Below are 18,167 nucleotides of genomic sequence, written 5' to 3'. Positions count from 1 at the left end.
CCATGTCACATTTCTGGTAGGTGTCCTCCCCCTGGGGAAAGGGCAGTCAGTAATGGACAGGTAAAATGCAGGGCTGGAGCAGTTAAAACAGCCTTTGCTTTAATCAGGACATTTGACTGAAGAATTACACTGATCTCTTGCCTCCACCAGAGATGACTCCTCCTACTTGCGCATCACAACGCCTCAACTCTCTGCCAGGGAAAGGCTTAGCTACTTCAGAAAGGCCACCAAAATGCACTCTAATGAAGGGAGAGGGCGACAAGCCAGGGAGAGGATCGGCCTACCTTTGTGGCAGGTTCATAGGTGGTGACTCAGAGGGAACACTGCCTCCTCTTTTCTGGGGTGAGCTCCTCCCCTTGGACCCTGTCTTCTGCTGTCTCATCTGTATCTTCAGCCATCATTTTCCCAATATTTCCCCTGGATCTTGAGGCTATTTCTGTTTCACATCTTCTTTTTTAGCATATAAATAGGCTCAGATTTTGCCATGCTAAAAAGAAAAGATACTCCTGAAGCCTGCCATCCTGTCTTGCCCTTTCACTGTGACTCTTTGGAATAATTGCATTTGCTGTGTATATTTCCAAAACCCCCACTCATTTTTCAGCTCGTTATAATTGGGCTTCTCGCGCTCTCTACCGGGACTGCCATGGCTAAGGTCACCAGGGATGTCTTAGTTGCTAAGTCCCTGGCTCATTTTCCATCCTCGTCCCATTCAGTCTCTCTGAGGCACTTAATGCCATGGACCTTCCCCTCCTTCTGGAGACTTTCTCCCGCCTTCGCTTCTGTGCTGGTTTTCTCTTGTTCCTCCTCTCAACTCCTGGTCTTTTCGTGCTCTGTTCTTTTTGCTGACTCCCCCTGTTCTGCCCTCTGTTTCAATGGATACTGTTAATGAGACTCTCAGGGACCCCTTCTCCCCTTGTTCTACCTGCTCCTCAGGGGATCTCATATTTCCCATGGCTTCAGCCACCCCCAGAGTCCCATGACTCCTAAGTCTGCGCCTCTCCCCTTAGTCCCTTATTTCCAGCTGTCCCATAGGCAGGTCCATTTGAGTGCTTTGGTGGCCCCTCAAAGTTGACATGTGCAGAGTCACACTCCTCTTCTCCCCTTCCTGTCCCGTCAACTCTCTCCTGCTTCTGTGTCCTGACCTGGTTAATGTTTAATCCATCCACCAGGTCACCCAAGTTACACAGCTCAGAATCTTCTCCTTTCCCCACTCAGCCTCACATCCAGAGAGATGGCTCTTGAATCTGTGTCCTACTACCTATGATCACTGCCGCTGCCTCAGTTAGGCCTTTAATTTTTCTTGTCTGGACTCAGAGCTGACCAGTGTGGCTGCACAGACTGTTCAGTGCACACCTCCAGGGTGTGCACTTGCCCTGTGCTTGGCACCTGACTTACCTAAACTCTAATTCTCATGACCGCTCCCATGTTTGTAGATGAGAAAACTAAAACTTGAGGATCAAAAGACTCACTCAATGTCTCACTGTTGTAAGCAACAGAACAGGGATTTGAGTCCAGCTCTTCTGACTGGCAAGCCCCCAGTCCAGATTCTTCCTCTTCCGCTAGACATTCCATATTGCAGTAACCTCCTTATTGGCCTCCCTTCTTCTGCTCCTGTCCTTCTCTAATCCATCCTTCACCCTGCCGTGACTACCAACCGTGTCATTCCCCTGCTTAGGCCCCCATCAGTGTCCTGAGCCCATAACGTGAAATCAGAGCTCCACGACTGGGCTCTCCACAGCGAGCCTCCCTCTGCTCCATCTCCTGCCAGTCCCTCGGCATGTCCTCTGTTCCCTGTGCCCAAGTAGACTGTGCTATTTTGTGACTCCATGCTTTTCTGTGTGCAGCTTCCCTCTTCTGTCTCTGCCCTTTTCTGTCTCTGATGGAAAGCTTTCCTTTGCTCCTTCAGATCTGCTCTCCACCATGCTAGGAGCCCAGGGAGGCTGGCCAGTGTGTACCACATCAGTCGCCTGCTTCATCGTCACAAGAGCACCTGCCAGATGGCACACAGTTCTCTTTCTCTGGGTTCCTGTAACTGCCCACTGCCCTGCCCTTCGGGCTTGGGGGTGCTGAGGGCTCCCTGGAGTACTGCACTATCCTCTGAGGTTTCCCTGCACTGTGCCCTCACTTTTGTAAATAATTTCTTATTAAACTCTTCTCAGATTACTTACATTATCTGTTTCCTGCCAGGACTCAGACTGATCTGTTCCCCACTCTATAATCCCTGTCACCTCCCACGTATCCTTCAAGATGCTGCTCAGACAGCAGCTCCCCCGTGCGCCTTTCCCGGCCCACAGGCAGGTGGCTGCATCCTCCTCATTGTTCGTGGCGCTCTGTTCCGCTGTTCTGCACTTGCCTCCCTCTATCAGTACACTCTGAGCTCTTCAAGGACAGGCTCTGAAACGCACTCAGCTCTGTATCCCAGGAGCATCTGATATGGGGCCGGGGGAGGGGATGGGCGCAGAGTAAGACGTGCATTTCTTAGAATAAAGGTTATGCTGAACCGCTCCCAAGGCACTGTAATCCCTCAGCAACTGCTCTTGGGTGGTGGGGAGACAGAGGACGAGGAGGGAGGTTCTGGCGTACAGCAGGAAAATTCTAAAGCAAGGACCTCTTTCTTTATCACCTTCTCCTCACATCCCTCTACCCTTGTACCGGGCTGCCTCAAGCCTGCCAACCCACCCCTTCCTCAGACTTCCAAAGTCAAAACAGAAGACCATTAACAAGTGATTGGAAATTGAAATGAGATCAAATATAAATCAGTTCTTTTTTTTTTTTCCGTTTTGTTCTAAGATCTGTTAGTGACCTGGAATTAAAGATACATGGTCCCTTATAGTTTATTTAAAAAAAAAAAAAAAGGCACCAGAGTGTCATTGAGAGGGCGTTGTCTTGGGAGAAATTGGAATAGTTCAGCCATTGTCCTGGGGGGTGTGTGTTTGAGAATGAGAATTAGGGTTGTTGACCCCTGAAGTAAACACCTGCCCCTGCACCAGCACCGGCTTGTTCTCTTATCCTCAAGTCCTGAGAGGAAGTGCCTTCAGGTGACTGTGATTCAGACCTTCTCTGATGTAGCATCAGGCAAGCAGATTGCAGCAAATGGGAAAAGAAAAGTACCTGGATGGTGGCAGCCAGGCCCAGCCAGGTATACTCCAAGCCCTGGGAGGGGCGTAGGTGCCCTCTCCTCATTTCCCGTTCTGGCACACGGGGTTCCCCATGTGCTGGGCAAGTGGCCTGAGAGGTGTGGGATTAGAGCCAAGTATGGAGAGTGGTATGGGATGAATCCCTGAAAGCTTACGTGGGTCCTTTGAGGGCTGCCTTTGGAGAAACTAAGGTGTGCTTATGACATTTATAGTATTTCTGGGTTGGTTTATTTGAAGAAAGTTGGGTGGAAGGTGGGCATTCAGGGATAGCAAAGAAATCAAGCACCTGTCACCCAAGTGTCCACTGAAAATCTTACCCACATGAGGATGAATTTGTTGGCGACCATAGAGAATCTGTGAAGGCATCAAGGGCTTGGAAAAATTACTGGAGTAAGGAAGTTCAGGGTTCCTAGGTGGCATAAATGTACCATACTACCAACGGTCTAGCTGAGTACAGAGATAATAATGGTAATAATAATACTCTAATATTCAAATGTTATCTGACAGTTCTTAATCAGCTAAGCAGGTAATGTAGAAGTTAAGAACTTGGTTAAGATTGCTGGGATTCACATTCTGGCTCAGAGACTGAAGTGGGTCTAATTGTGTCCCTCAAAAAGATAAGTCCAACTCCTAACCCCTGATACCTATGAGTGTGACCTTATTTGGCGATAGGGACTTCGCAGATGTAATCGTGTTAAGATGAGGTCAGAGTGGATAAGGGTGGAAATCTAATGACTGGTGTTCTCATAAGAAGAGGGAAATTTGGAGACAGAAACACAGAGGAGATGCAGGGGAGAAGGCCGTGTGAAGATGGAGGCAGCAGACTGGAGTGATGCAGCTAAGAGCCAAAGAACACCAAGGATCACCGGCAACCAGAAGCCAGGAGAGGGGCATGGAGTGGATTCTCCCTCAGAGCCTCTGGAAGGAACTAACAGCACTAATACCTTGATTTCTGCCTTCTGGCCTCCTGAACTGTGAGAGATTAAGTTTCTATTATTTTAAACCATCCAGTTTGTGGTAATTAGTTACAGCAGCCCTAGGAAACTAATACACATACCTACTTGCTGTGTGACCTTGAGAAAGTTGACTAACCCCTCTCAGTTCCCTCATCTCTAAAATGGGGACGGTAATAGTACCCACCTCAAAAGGTCATTGTGAGGATTAAATGAGTTTTTACACATAAAGTGATTAAAGCAGTGCCTGGCACATGGTAGACGCACCATGGACTAGCGAATATTCTTATTTGATCACTTCAATTTAGTAAAGATTTTTTGAGCACCTACTGTGTGACAGGCACTATGTATAAGTCATTACATCTGATTCTCAGAACAATCCCGTGAGCCTCTTCTCCTGCCATTTTGCTGTTGAGAAAACTATGGCTCAGAGCATTAAGTGGCTTTGAGAAAGTAGAATGGCTGCCACCTCAACTGAGACTTTGTGGCTGTTCTGTCAGTTCTCTTGTTCCACAGAATCACAGGGTCTCAAGGTATCCAGCGGAGTGGATAGGAAGGGTGTCAACCTTTGATTATGATTCATTTTTCATTGGAAAGATTTATGTCTAACCCTTCTCTCCACATACCGCTTGAAGAAGGGAAGTCTTCACAGTCTTGAAAGTAAGAGGATAAATTGTTCATGGGGAAAGGAGAGGAAGATGCAGCTTTCTAAGAGAGGCTCCCCCAGCACACACTAGTCAAAGTAGCACCCTTCCTGTTTGTGGTGTGTAGGTTTTCCCTCTGCTCTCTGGCTCTGGGAGGAAAATTGTGTCTCTGAGCAAGAGTCTTCTGGAAGCCTGAGGACCCTCAGTAGTGTGGGAAGGATGGGCTGACCCTAGAAAACATGAACACACCAAGTGTGTGAACCCGGATAACAGAAGCAGAGGAGAAAGAATTGGCAGCCTGTTAAACCTTGGTTTTTGAAAGCCAACAGCAGGTGACAGTTATTTTGGAGAAATTACCTGTATTGGAGAGAAGTTAAAGCCTTGAAATAGGGGCCGGCCCCGTGGCTTGGTGGTTAAGTGAGCGCGCTCCACTGCTGGCGACCCGAGTTCGGATCCCGGGCTCCCACCGGCGTGCTGCTTCTCCGGCCATGCTGAGGCCACGTCCCACATACAGCAACTAGAAGGATGTACAGCTATGACACACAACTATCTACTGGGGCTTTGGGGGAAAAAATAAATAAATAAAATCTTTAAAGCCTTGAAATATATGAAAGGATTTTTGTTGTGGTTTTGTGAGGGACACTGGCCTGTTTTTTGCCTGCCTGTCAAGCACTGAACAAGAAGAAATTAACTTATCACAGCACTTGGCGTTTTGAAAGTGCTGTGTGATGGTTTGTGGTTGATTCAAGTAAAGCAGGGGAGATTTTAGTGGATATGAGAAAGAACTTCTTAACAGTTATGAAATTAAAACATAAGTTAACTGCTGAGATAGGCTGTGAGGTTGCCTTAAGTAGACTTTCAAAAGATAAATGTGTGTTTGTCTGACTCTCACTAGATTTTAAAACTCAATTGATTGCTTATTTCTTACTCTAGGTATGTAGTAGATCATTGCCATAATAATTTAGACATTTGTGTAATTTTATTCCTTAAACCTTAGAAATCAGCTCTGATATTTGCACTTCTCCGCCTGCAGTTGAATAGGGGGGCTTGACTGTCTCTTGAGGTCTCTCCTAGCCCAAAAATCCCAGGCTTCTTTCCACATCATACTGTGATGAGGCAGGTCTGTAAAATACGGCCAGTTATGGCAACAAGCAGATCTCAGACTATGTGTTCCAACACCTTAGACACCTGTGAGGTGAGGAGACCAGTTCCATGAGGGACTGTGGGCACCATTTTATGAGATGTCCCAACGCCTCAGACATCTGTGAGAAGGAGACCAGTTCCATGAGGGAGTGTGGGCACCATTTTATGAGATGTCCCAACACCTCAGACATCTGTGAGGAGGAGACCAGTTCCATGAGGGACTGTGGGCACCATTTTATGAGATGTCCCAAACACCTCAGACATCTGTGAGGTGAGGAGACCAGTTCCATGAGGGACTCTGGGCACCATTTTATGAGATGTCCCAACACCTCAGACATCTGTGAGGTGAGGAGACCAGCTCCATGAGGGACTGTGGGCACCATTTTATGAGATGTCCCAAACACCTCAGACATCTGTGAGGTGAGGAGACCAGTTCCATGAGAGACTCTAGGCACCATTTTATGAGTTTATCACCATTACTTTATGCCAAATAGCAGCCCTGAGAAAGTGAAGTCTGAGGGAGACAGTCCTCAAATCAAGAATGGCTAAAATGAGGAATGAAGAAGATGGAAATTGAAATAACTTCTAATAAAAGAAAACCAGCTAAGGTGACAAAGAGCCCTGTAAATCCAGTGGGAGAAAAGATAATCAGACCAAAGCAGTAATGAGAGAAAAATGATCAAGATGAAGGACAATTTTATCTAACGATTAAATTAAAAATAAGAGGCATGGGAAAAGAGTGACAACCAGGGACAGGAGTGTGAAACTGTGTGAATGCTACAGTGCTGGGTAGGAAGAGAAAAAGACTCACCAGTATTCAGGCCGCATGCTGGGGCTGTGGGTAGGAGTGGGGATGTTCGCTGCTGTAGATCCTGGTGTGGTTCTATTGGCAAAGCATTGGGGGCCTCCCTCCAAACTACCACCTTTTCTAGTATTCTCCCCAGGCCCTCTGAGGATAACACATTGCTCTGGGGGCCCACAAAAATTGCGTGGGCTGGGCTGCCTAGGGAATCATGGGCAGGAGTCACGCTGGATTTTCCCAGGACCATGCCTTCACAGCTGGGCCACACTCAGCTGATCTTAAGCAGTGGGTTGTTTCTGTTTTCTCTCTTCTGCATTTTCTCACGTTGTGCTTCTAACTCTCTCAGAGGTTTTGCCTTAAGAAGACCCCACTGGATTTTTGTCTCCACCACCTGCAAGTTACTTGGTAGCTTATCTTTTCCACTGTGCTTCACTTCCCTCTGTCCTTGTGGGGTGTCTTTTGGGTTAGGAATGCCCATGCCTTCCTGGACCTCAAGAGAAAACTCTATGCTGTGTTCAAACTGGAGAATCCCCAGGGAGATGGTGATATTGGGGAAACTGATGATTTCTCTTTGTACTTCCACTTGCCATTTCTAGGGTTGTTTCCATAGTTTTAAAGTATTCGTACAACACTTCATAGGTTACAGACTATTTGCACATCCACTGTCTCAATATTTTCCCATCCCAGAACTTTACAACTACTCTGAAAGATATTTTTATTATTCTCACTTCAAGGATTAGGAAAGAAAGCTGAGAGAAGGGAAAAACTTTGCCCGAGGCCCCATGACAGGTCGAATCCTCTGCCCTCAGGTTCTGTGCTTTGTGCTGTGGCAGGCCCCAGGCTGGCTACGTGAGACCTGGCAGGTTTTGAGCAGCAGGAGGTGTGGAGGCTCCTCTTTGGGGCTCTGTGTCTGTGGGTCTTGGATAGGATGGAGCGTGGATGTAAACTCAGGAAACCTTGCAGGTGACTCAAGACTTTTCACGTTCTCTGTAACCAGTAGGTTCCAAAGTCAGCAGACAATCCCCATGGAGATGAGGGGCAACAGGGGCAGAATACTACTATCTGGGGGAACGTGGCCGTGTCATTTTAGAGGTCGTTATACTCAGAGACAGGGATGATGACAGAGTAAGGTGTGATCTCACGGCCAGAGACTGAGAGGGAATAAGAGACGAACTTGAAGACAGAAGTACAAGGTAGTTGATTCCATTTAGGCTGAAAAAGGTGAGACTATGAAGAAAAATCATGTGGCTGCCCAGATTTTCATAAAATATTCCTTAAAAAGTACATAGTATAGAAGGCAGAGCTTAAAACCAACTATGAGTGCAAAGGAACAACCATTACTGAGAGGGCTGAAACTCCAAATGCATTCGGTTCCTGGAAGAGGCTGAAGATGAGAGAGAAAACGTGTGGAGAGTAGCATGTGACAAGGAGAAACCTTCAAGTCCCGTCTCTCTTTTTTTGTCTCTCCAGTAGAGAACTATCTGATCTTCAAACTAGAAACACTAGAACATAGGTGATTTAAAAAATAGATGTTCAAAAACCATGAAGAAAAAGGGAGGCGTCCCTCACTCCTTTAAGTGTGTCCAGATCTCCGTCACTTAGGTCCTGGTGTCCTAAAGCATGTGATTACAAAATCATGATTGGTCATCTTTGCAAAATCATGGGGAATGGATGAGATATGAGAAGATTACAAGAATAAAACATCCCACTTTTTAGAGAGAAGGGAACTCTGCGTCTAGGAATTATAGGCTAGTGAACTTGTCATTGCCCCTGGGCAAAATTCTAGAAGAGATCATTAAGCAGATGGTTTGTGAGAGCTTGGAAAAGGAAATAGTGATCACTAGGAGCCAGTCATAAAAAGCAATCACCCAAGTAAGCTTAGGAAACCTGCCCTGAGAGCAGTTGTGCAAATAAGCTTTGAATATTTGAGTTGACCACAATGTGAGCCAGCAGTGAGATGCTGTAACTAAAGAAAAAAACATGATCAGAGGTGCCTTGCTAAAAATTCAGTTCTAGGGCATAGAAAATATTTATCCAATACACTCTGTGATGTTCTCATGCCTTTAGGAACACGCATTCAGTTCTGTGAACTGCATTTTAAGAGTCATTGGCAAGTTGGGGTATGTACAGAAAAGGAAGATGGAACTCTTATTTACTGATCAAGCAACTCACCATGTGCTGGACATTGAGTTAAATCTTAGGGTGTGTGTATATGTTTTAATATTTAAAACAATACTGTGATGAGATCATTAATCTACCTATTTTATTTTATTTTTTATTCATTTATTATTTTTTTGTGAGAAGAACTAGCCCTGAGCTAACATCCGATCCCAGTCCTCCCCTTGTTTCTTGAGGAAGATTGGCCCTGGGCTAACATCCGTGCCTATCCTCCTCTACTTTATATGGGACTCCGCTACAGCATGGCTTACGAAGCGGTGCATGGGTGTGCGCCCAGGATTCGAACCTGCGAACCCCGGACCACCGCGGCGGAACGCGCACACTTAACCGCTGTGCCACCGGGCCAGCCCCTAATCTACCTATTTTAGATGAAGAGAGAAAAGGTTATATCACCTGAGTAGTTTGCCTAAAGCCCACATCTAGGAAGTGGCAAAGCTAAGATTTGAACTCAGATCTTTCTCATCCGAAAGCCCACGCTCTTTCCACAGTACAAACCTGCCAGAGCAATAAGGGATCTGGAAAATGGGCTAGTTGAGGAACTCTTGAAGGAAGAGGAAGTGTGTCACTTTAAAAATGAAAGGAGTAAATATAAGCGTGGTAGTTGTTTCCAAGTATTCAAATGGTTGCCGTTTGGAAGAAGGATTAGCCTTGTTCTCTAGGCCCCAAGTGATAGAACTAGGGCAGTAGTGTGGAAGTAGTAAGAGCAGTTACCATTTGTTAGCCGTTTGCTATAAGCTGATTTCTCTGCACCACGCATTCATTGTTTAAATCCCGTCAGTGAGGCACAGTACTATGATTGTCCCCATTTCACAGGTGAAGAACCCAAGGAGATCAAGATAATGACCAGCTAGTAAGTGGCAGAGCCTGGGCCTGACCAGGTCTGTCCCGTACCAGGGGGCCAGTGTTTTCAACCATTTCCCTTCACTGTGTTCCTGTTGGTAGATTTCTAATCAATGTAAGGGTAAATTTCCAAGTAACTAGAAGCTCTCAGAAGAGGGAATGGATGTTCTATCAGAGAGTGAATTGCTGGGTTGGATCTAGGCCTGATGACCACTCAGGTCTCTTTCTACTCTAAATTCTATTTTTTTCTGTGCTCCTAGGGAAACAAGTTTACCTATAGATTGGTAGTCGAGGGAGGGGGGTGTTGGTGGGTCTCAAGGTTCTTTATCATTCTGTCAACGTGAATTCCAACATGATGATAAACCCCAAATCCAGTTTCTTCAAGATATTGTTTATATTCCAGTCATTTATGGTAAGTTTATGGACATAACAATCTGCAGAACAGTGTATTGCTATGACTTTAAAGTGTAACAGTTCCATTAGTAAGTGAAAATTATGCTATGCGTATGTTGAAATAAAAAAATTTTTAAGGAATTTGAAGGGGAACAAAACTTTAGTAATGACTCTTAGCACTATGTGAGCTACTTTGGTATCCTACCCTTGATAAGTATACTGGAAGTTGAGAAAATTGAGGTACTTTTTGGAAGCAGGATCAGAACTGCACTGGACTTAAGGATAAAGATGAAGGAGGGAGAGGGGAAATCTTTCCTCATTCTCTTAAGTGCTCATATTATGTTTTTCTCCTCTTTCCCACCCCCAACACACACAATCACAGTTCTTAAGAAAACCAAGAGTTCTTAGAATATATTTCTAGATCTGAAGTTTGAACCTGAGGTTCAAACTTAATCTGTTGATTTTTTAATTTGTTGGTGAATGAGGCCACATGGAAAAACTTTCTGCTTCCTGATTGTGCTCGTAGACACTTTACTAAGCTCTAAGTAGCTGACTTTTTGGTTAGCTAGAGGTTATTTACTTTTAATAATGACACATTAAGTTTCTGAACTTAGACATAGCAGGGCAATCTCCAGAGAGCTCCAGTCCAAAGAGAGTGGCTGCATACATGCACAGGTTGTCATCAGATTTGCTGAAGAGGTGCTTTGTCTATCAAGGTAAAGTTAACCTTAGCTTGCTGCTGTCCCTGGGTGCCTTTCATTTCTCTCTGTCTTGTGAACATGCCAGTCTGCATATATATCTGCTCTATCAATTTTAAATCCAGTTCTCAGTCCTTAGGGTATTACATAATAATAAATTAAAAACTCAGAAATCAAAGGAGTTGTATATGTGATACATCTGAACTAACTCAATCTGACTTCCTGGGGGGAGAATGAATGGCCAGGCAGACCACATTATGGGTGCTTATTAATGACAGCAAGTATGCCTCCCTCCCTCCTCAGTAGGCACTAGGAACCTCCTATGTGCCGGTCGCCGTGCTGACACTGGGGATACCAAGATGTGGTCCTTGTTCCTTCAAGGAGCTCCAGTATAAACATCGTAGTGTGAGATATGTGCTATGGTAAAGGTGAGCCCAAGGAAGTTGAGCAGCTCAGACTTGGCGGGCAGAGGGCAGGGAAGGCTTCTCTGAATCAAGTCTTGTAGGATGCCAGGGATGTCACAGCAGTTACAAAGGCAGGAGGATGTATGTGACTAGTTCTGAAGGGCTATGTAGGTCAAGACTCTGGAGAGACATGCAAGCAGAAAAGTAGATACTCCGTGCTGAGGAGTTGGGATTTTATCCTGAGGGCTGTAGGAAGTCATTGAATGGTTTTAAGAGGGAAATAAGGGATGTAGTGTGTGTTTTTAAAAATACTACTTTGCTAGCAGTGTAGGCAATAAGTGAGCTAGGAAACAAAGAGACGCTAGATGGGTTGCAAAAATCCAGGTGAAAAATAAGGAGTTGAAGAAAAAATACATTTCGGAGACATATTAAGGAGATGGGCTGCAAAGACCTTGGTCATGAGTGATACTGGAAAACAAGGGAGGAAAGAGTCAAGGATGTTGCCCAGCTTTCTGTCTTGAGTGGACATGGTGCCCCTCATCGTGATGGGGCTTGGGAGAAGGAAGGCCATGTTTGTTTGAGAATTATGGAGAAGATGATTAATTCACTTGGGGACAGGATAAATTTGAGAAGCTTGAGAGACATTCAGGAGGGGTCATCTGGAAGGATTGGTTGGGTGGGCCTGGAGCGGGCAGGAGATGCTGAGGTATAGTTGTTGGCCTGTCCCTTCCATGTTAGGAGGACACTGGCGTCATTAGAAGGATAGGGGATTCTGTGGACCCAATAACATTAGATTAGCTGTTTTGGAAGTCACATTAAACAAACATAACAACCTCTATTTCAACATCATTTAGAGTTAGTAGACGTATGAGATGTACTGAGGTGACTTTTAGCAGAGTTCAGCAGAGAAACTGTGGTCCCCAAGGTGAACTTGGGTTCCCTCCCAGGGTTGTTCTCCTCTCTGTATCCTTTTTTCTTTTGATGTCTCTCCCAGGCTTCTTGGGGTCCTGTGGTGAGAATCTTGGTAACCAGACTATTTAGAGGCTATGTTGGTAAGGAGACGTAAAAAGGCACTTTGCTAGGTATTTCATCTTCCCAATAACCCTGCAAGGTGTTACTATTAATAGTCCCATTTTGCAGATAACAAAACTGAGCCTCTGAGGGTTGCATGGCCTACCTTGTAGTAAGTGGCAAAGTTGTAGATACAACTCGATGAATCCCATTGTCTTTCTGCTACACAGCACTGACTTACACTGAAACAGATCAGGCCTGTTAAATCCCTGGATGAAAGTTACCAGTGTTGTTGAGCAAAAGAAGTTTTATGGAAATGATGTGGCCCCAGAGGTGTTTATAAAGAGCAACACTCTCCTTGGATTGCCCAGTTCCCCTGAGGTATCCCCTGTACTTCCTCCCCTGCCCTATGCCATCAGTACTCAGACCTGGTGGTTCTGGTGGTACCCTGTGCTAGGCCCACTTAAGGGTCAGCCATTAGGGCCTTGCTTACAATTTTTCCCCTTTTCCCAGCCTTTCCCTCTGCCTCTACTCTTGTCCCCACTTTCCCCCCAGCAGCCAGAATGATCTTTTAGTTGAAAGTATCAGGAAGTGAGACCTCTGCCCAAAAGCCTCCGATGGCTTCTCATCTCACTTGGAGCACAAGCCCTGACCTTCAAGGCCTCCTGTGTTCTGGCCTCTGGCTGCCTCTCTGACCTGGTTGCTGACCACACTCATTCCTTCTGGCCATTCCTTGAATGCTTCAGCACTTTCCGATCACCACAGGGCTTTGAAACTTGCTGTTCCAGCTTTCTGCCGTGCTTTTGCCCAGATAGTGACTGGCTCCCTCGTATTATTGAGGTCTCTGCCTCTCGGTGAGGCCTTCCTGCTAGCCACCCTAAGATAGCGGCCCCCATCATGCTCTGTGCCTTATTCTGCCTTCTTTTTCTTTATAGCACTCATTTTCTATTTGTTTGTTGACATCTCCTGCGTGTGAGCTCCGTGAATTCAGGGGCTTTATCTGTCCTGTTGTCATCGTCCCCCTGGCTGCTGGAATAGTGCTGGCCCACAGTGTGCACTGGGGCATTGGTTGAATGATGAGATTAATATGTAGAAGCTGTGGGCTTGACCGAGGGGGATGGGAAGTGGCGTCACTACACCGAGGGACCTACAACAATGAAACAGAGTGTCTTAGTCTCTCCCAACATGGTTAGCATGGCTGATTCCCTCAGTCTCCTCGTTTGGAGATAACGGTAAAGGGGTATCGGGAAATTTGTCCACATTTCCCTGGGTTAGATGCAGACTTATTGCTCTGATAAGGATGGGAATGATTTTTCCTTCTAACACAAGTTACCAGGACAGATTTGCTGCCTCGGGAGGTGACTAGTAACAGTGTGGGTTCCGTGTCCTACTTGTGCCCACCCTTCCAAATCTGGAGGTCACTCACAGGAGTGTCAGTGTTTGTGGAGCTGTTGCAAGTGTCACCTGCATTGTGGCTTTCATAGGAGGAAGACTTTCTCTGATGACTTTTGTGAGCTCTGTCTTCAGAGTATCCTTAAACAGAGGTTTCCTTGTGGGAGATTTGAACCTAATGCCATTTTCAGTGCATTTTTCTGTTGCTCTTCCTCTAGGATCTTCTACGTCTCTCATGATTCCCAAGACTTGAAGATCTTCAGCTATATCGCTCGAGATGGTGCCAGCAATATCTTCAGGTGTAACGTCTTTAAATCCAAGAAGAAGGTAAAGGGGCAGTCATCCGTCATCTTTTATTTTCCTCTGACAGACCCAGCATACTCCCAGCATTGACCCGTCTCCCTGTTGATAAAGAGGCAGGATTTGGAGGTGGTTCTTTTAGTGCGAGACATGGGGGCAGTATCTCAGTAGTCTGTCGTTGCTTCTGTATAATGAAATTCTCTTTTAGTTTCATCTGAACTTTGTACTTAGTTACATGCAGACAACTGGAGAGATCTCCACCATTGGATAAGTGCACTGGAACAGAAGCAGGTAGACAGCACCAGGAATGATGCTCACCTTGGTGTGTGGTAGGGAAGAAGCATTGCCATTTACTAAGGTTGATGCTTCGTCATAATTCTGTATATTGATCAGTAGGCTACCAATCATGACATGTGGAATCTGGTTTAGACTTAGTGTGTGATATTGGTTGTCCTGGATGGTTATTTTGGTCTGGTAAACTTGCTGCTTTAATAAATGCAACTTGCAATTCTGTAGAGGCATGCTTCCACCCTGTCATTCCTCTAGGAGCCTAACACACAAAAAGGTTTTAACCTGGGCTCTCGCCCCACCTCTCCACTGGAACCTTGAGTGATGTTATGTGGGTCACTATTCCCCATGGGTCTCAGCTTCCTTATCTATAAAACAAGGAGGAAAATCAAAATCAATATTTCCTAAAATATAGTCTGTAAAACATTTACCATCCAAAATGTTCCGTGTTAAAACTTTCCTATTTAAATTTGCTGGGAAGTCCTGAAGTTAGAGAAACTGCTTTAACTTTATCTAACCCAGCATTTCTCAAACTGATTTGGCCGTGGAATCATACTTTTTTCATGCAATATGTGTTAATATCCTGGGAACTATTTTTCTGCAGAAGAGATTTTGGAAAACACTCTTATTTATGCCTCTAAGGTCCCTTACACATCTACCATTCTAGACACAAACCACTAAGCCTGGTTTCTATGAGGACTACTTACAAGCCCCTTCCTAGGTACTCTTTCTTTGATGCTGCGGGGCATCTTATGCCGTAAGACGTCTTTAATAGATTTGTGGGTACCTTGTAAAGTGGGGATAATAAGAATAATGCATGAGAGGGTCAAGATTTACTACTATATGTCCCTGCCCCTGCCTCAGCTCCGCAAAGAGAGTTATGCTTTGCTGCTTTAGCCTCTTCCTCTAAAGAGATTTGTGCCCTTACCCACGTATTCCCAGGCTTTGTTTTTCATTTTATTTATTTATTTTTTCTCCCCAAAGCCCCAGTAGATAGTTGTATGTCGTAGTTGCACATCCTTCTAGTTGCTGTATGTGGGACGCGGCCTCAGCATTGTCAGAGAAGCGGTGCGTTGGTGCGCGCCCGGGATCCGAACCCGGGCCGCCAGCAGCGGAGCGCGCGCACTTAACCGCTAAGCCACGGGGCCGACCCTTCCCAGGCTTTTTAATGCAAATCATGGAGTTAGATGGAAAGAGCTAGGACTGGAAAGGTGAAAGGAAGAAGGGGCAAGTTGACAGACATCACATCTAAATAATAGTACAGTTGAGAGAAAAAAGTGTAAGTGGGGCTAAATTGAGCTGCATATTAAAGAACTGATACAAAGAGGAGGGAGAGAAAGAAAAGCCAGAGAGGCTGGAGATGAGCGAGTTGAGGGTTTGGGAGAGTAAGGCTGTTATGCAGCTTTGAGCTATAGGGGATCTGGGGAGGAGAGAAAAGGAACTACAAAGTGACATATGGATTGGATCACCTGTAATGTTCTTAGACAGGTGCAGCTAAAGACTAGAATTCCCGTTTAATTCATTTTGATTGCTCCTTTGTACATCTGACTTTAGTTTTGTACAGAGACTAGACCACATGAACTTGGAATTTATTAGAGTTACAAATAACACTTTGTAATTTACCAAGTGCTTTAATATTTAATTTTATTTTATCATTATAACACCTATGTGAAGAAGTTAAGACAGGTAATTTTCATCCCCAATTTTACAGATGATCCAATTGAGGCTCAGAGAGATTAAATGACTTGCCCAAGGTCCCATGAATAGGCACTGGCTAGAGTCAGGGAGACATGCAGAACAAAAGAATTTTGAGCAGGAAACTTAGGTAAAAGGCATCATTATATTAGCCTTGCTATCAGATCTAGTGTGGCAATGCAAACACACTGGGGTCATCCAGTTCTGCCAAGACCTGAGTCTAAGAACAGTGTCCACTGGGAACTTGGATCTTGAGGTGAAGCACAGAATCAAGTTCTTATTACCCAATGAAAAGAGTAGTCATCTGGTTCCCTATCATATCAATTTCTTCTGTGTCTCGTAGCTCTCGGAGCTAATTCTGATCTCTGGCTCTTCTATTTTCTATATCCCTTATACCCTCACCTACTGAGACTGTAACTCTTCATAGAGTTGGTTCTCAGGCCCTTTGCTGGCCTATAGCCATGCAGCTGAAGGAATTGTTTCCAGATAGCCTGGGCTGTGAGCTCCATTGCTGCTGAACTATAGGTGGAAGGGCCGGTTTCCAAGCCAGGAAAGAGAAGTCAATTGTTCAGCAAAGGAAGCAGAATTGGGAACACGTCTGCAAGGTTTTGCATGCTTATCCTGGTTAACTTCCAAATACAGTGATTTACTTTTTTGTAAAACACTTCTGGTTTGGGGAGATAATAGCTTGGGAAACAGTTTTAATTGGCAAATCATAGGAATACTTAAGAGGTGAGAGGGAAAAGGACTATATGCCCTGAGGAAGTGTGTATTGGAGGGATATTTCTGGATTGTTGGCGATCAATAGGGAGATCTCTTGACTGGAAGCCAACAGACCTGGATGTTCTCCAGAGCCCTTGTGTTGATCATAGTGTGGAAAACCTTGTATGAGCTCCTTGCTGTGTCAGGGCTTTGGTTATTGCTGTTCACATCACATCAGGTTCCCTGTGTATGTGTCCATGGCACATTTCCCGTGACAGGTTTCTAATGTGGGTGTCACCCTTACCTTACAGTTCAGCATGCGGAACAGAATTGTCTCTTCTGTTGGTTGAGAATTTGAGTCAGGTGTTTCAACTTTCCTGGTGGAGGGCCTCCCTGCCCCTCGCTCCCACACAGTTGTTATTCTATACCTATGGATCTTCCTGTACCCACTCAAACGTATAGCCAATGTGGTTCTCATCTTGGGGATTTTAATCTTGAGCAGATTTTTTTAAATTGGGCTTTCATCAAAAGTTAGATAGCAAAATAATGCAGGAAGATAAGATAGTTCCTGCTATTCATCTACTTATTATAGATTATCTAAGTTTTAGCCTTATCTCAAGTCCAATAATAATATTTAATCAGTTTTGGTTACTTGCTATGTGCCTGAGACTGTTCTACACTCTTTATATGAATTATCCATTTCATTCCCACAGCAGCTCTGTGAGGTAGGTGCTATTATACTCTTCATTTTGTAGTTGGGAAAATAGAGACTTAAGGGACATAACTCGTGATAAGTGGTGGAGTCAGAACTGAACCCAGGAAGTCTGACTCTGGGTCAGACTTAACGGCTCTTAACCGCTCCATGATGCCATCTTTATCAGGAAGTTACGTAACTAAGGAGTAGCCTTGTTTGCCAAGACCTATTTGTAACTGGGTTCTACTGTGATGGTTACTTGGGTATGAAGAGCTCCCTACCTCTGAATGGCTCAAGTCACTTTGACATCAGTTTTCCTTTTTTTCTCTTAGTATCCTTATATGTATCTGTTAGTATCCATATTGACTCCATTTTATAGTTGAAGAAAGAAAGGGCCCAGGGAAGTAAGTTGCCCTGGGTCACACAGTAAGTCAACAGTGCCAATGAGATTAGAACCAGGCTTCCTGCTTCCTAGTCTAGGGCTTTGACCACTAAACCCTGTTACAGGAAACTCATAAAAGACACATGAGCCTCTCTGAACTCCAGTTTCTCCAGCCATCAAATAAGATGAAATGCATCTCAGGAATGCTGATTGTTGTGTGCGAAGTGATCTGATCTTCAGGGAACAAATTCTGTGCGGCTGGGAAGGATTGCGGCGGGGAGGCGGGTGGGGGGGGGCAGTCCCAGCACTATTCAGACTAGTGCTAGAGGGAGGGTGGGAGTAGGTCTTTTCCTCACCTGGAGCATCCAATGGAGACCCTTCTTAATAACACAGACATTCCTGTTTCCCCTCCTTGGGGGATATAATGATAGTATTCATTTGCTAGGCATCTTGCCTCTTGTGAAGCCTCTTGCGTGGTCTCTTGACCTCTCCTGAGAAGTAGGTGTTGCCC

The 18,167-nt window shown here is 45.1% G+C and overlaps 1 protein-coding gene across 2 annotated transcripts in view; it reads left to right on the top strand.

Moving 5' to 3' along the window:
- LOC101395489 (carboxyl-terminal PDZ ligand of neuronal nitric oxide synthase protein) overlaps positions 1-18,167 on the top strand; it is a 283,171-nt gene that overhangs the window by 219,587 nt on the left and 45,417 nt on the right. For both annotated transcript variants that reach the window (XM_004424825.3, XM_004424824.3), the window contains exon 5: positions 13,814-13,922. In XM_004424825.3, coding sequence (XP_004424882.3) covers positions 13,814-13,922 — 109 coding nt within the window. The remainder of the gene's footprint in view (positions 1-13,813; positions 13,923-18,167) is intronic.

The sequence above is a fragment of the Ceratotherium simum genome, chromosome 2, assembly GCF_057802395.1.
Source record: "Ceratotherium simum simum isolate JZ-2026a chromosome 2, ASM5780239v1, whole genome shotgun sequence".
Lineage (NCBI taxonomy): Eukaryota > Metazoa > Chordata > Mammalia > Perissodactyla > Rhinocerotidae > Ceratotherium > Ceratotherium simum.
This window is presented reverse-complemented; position numbering and strand designations above follow the sequence as displayed.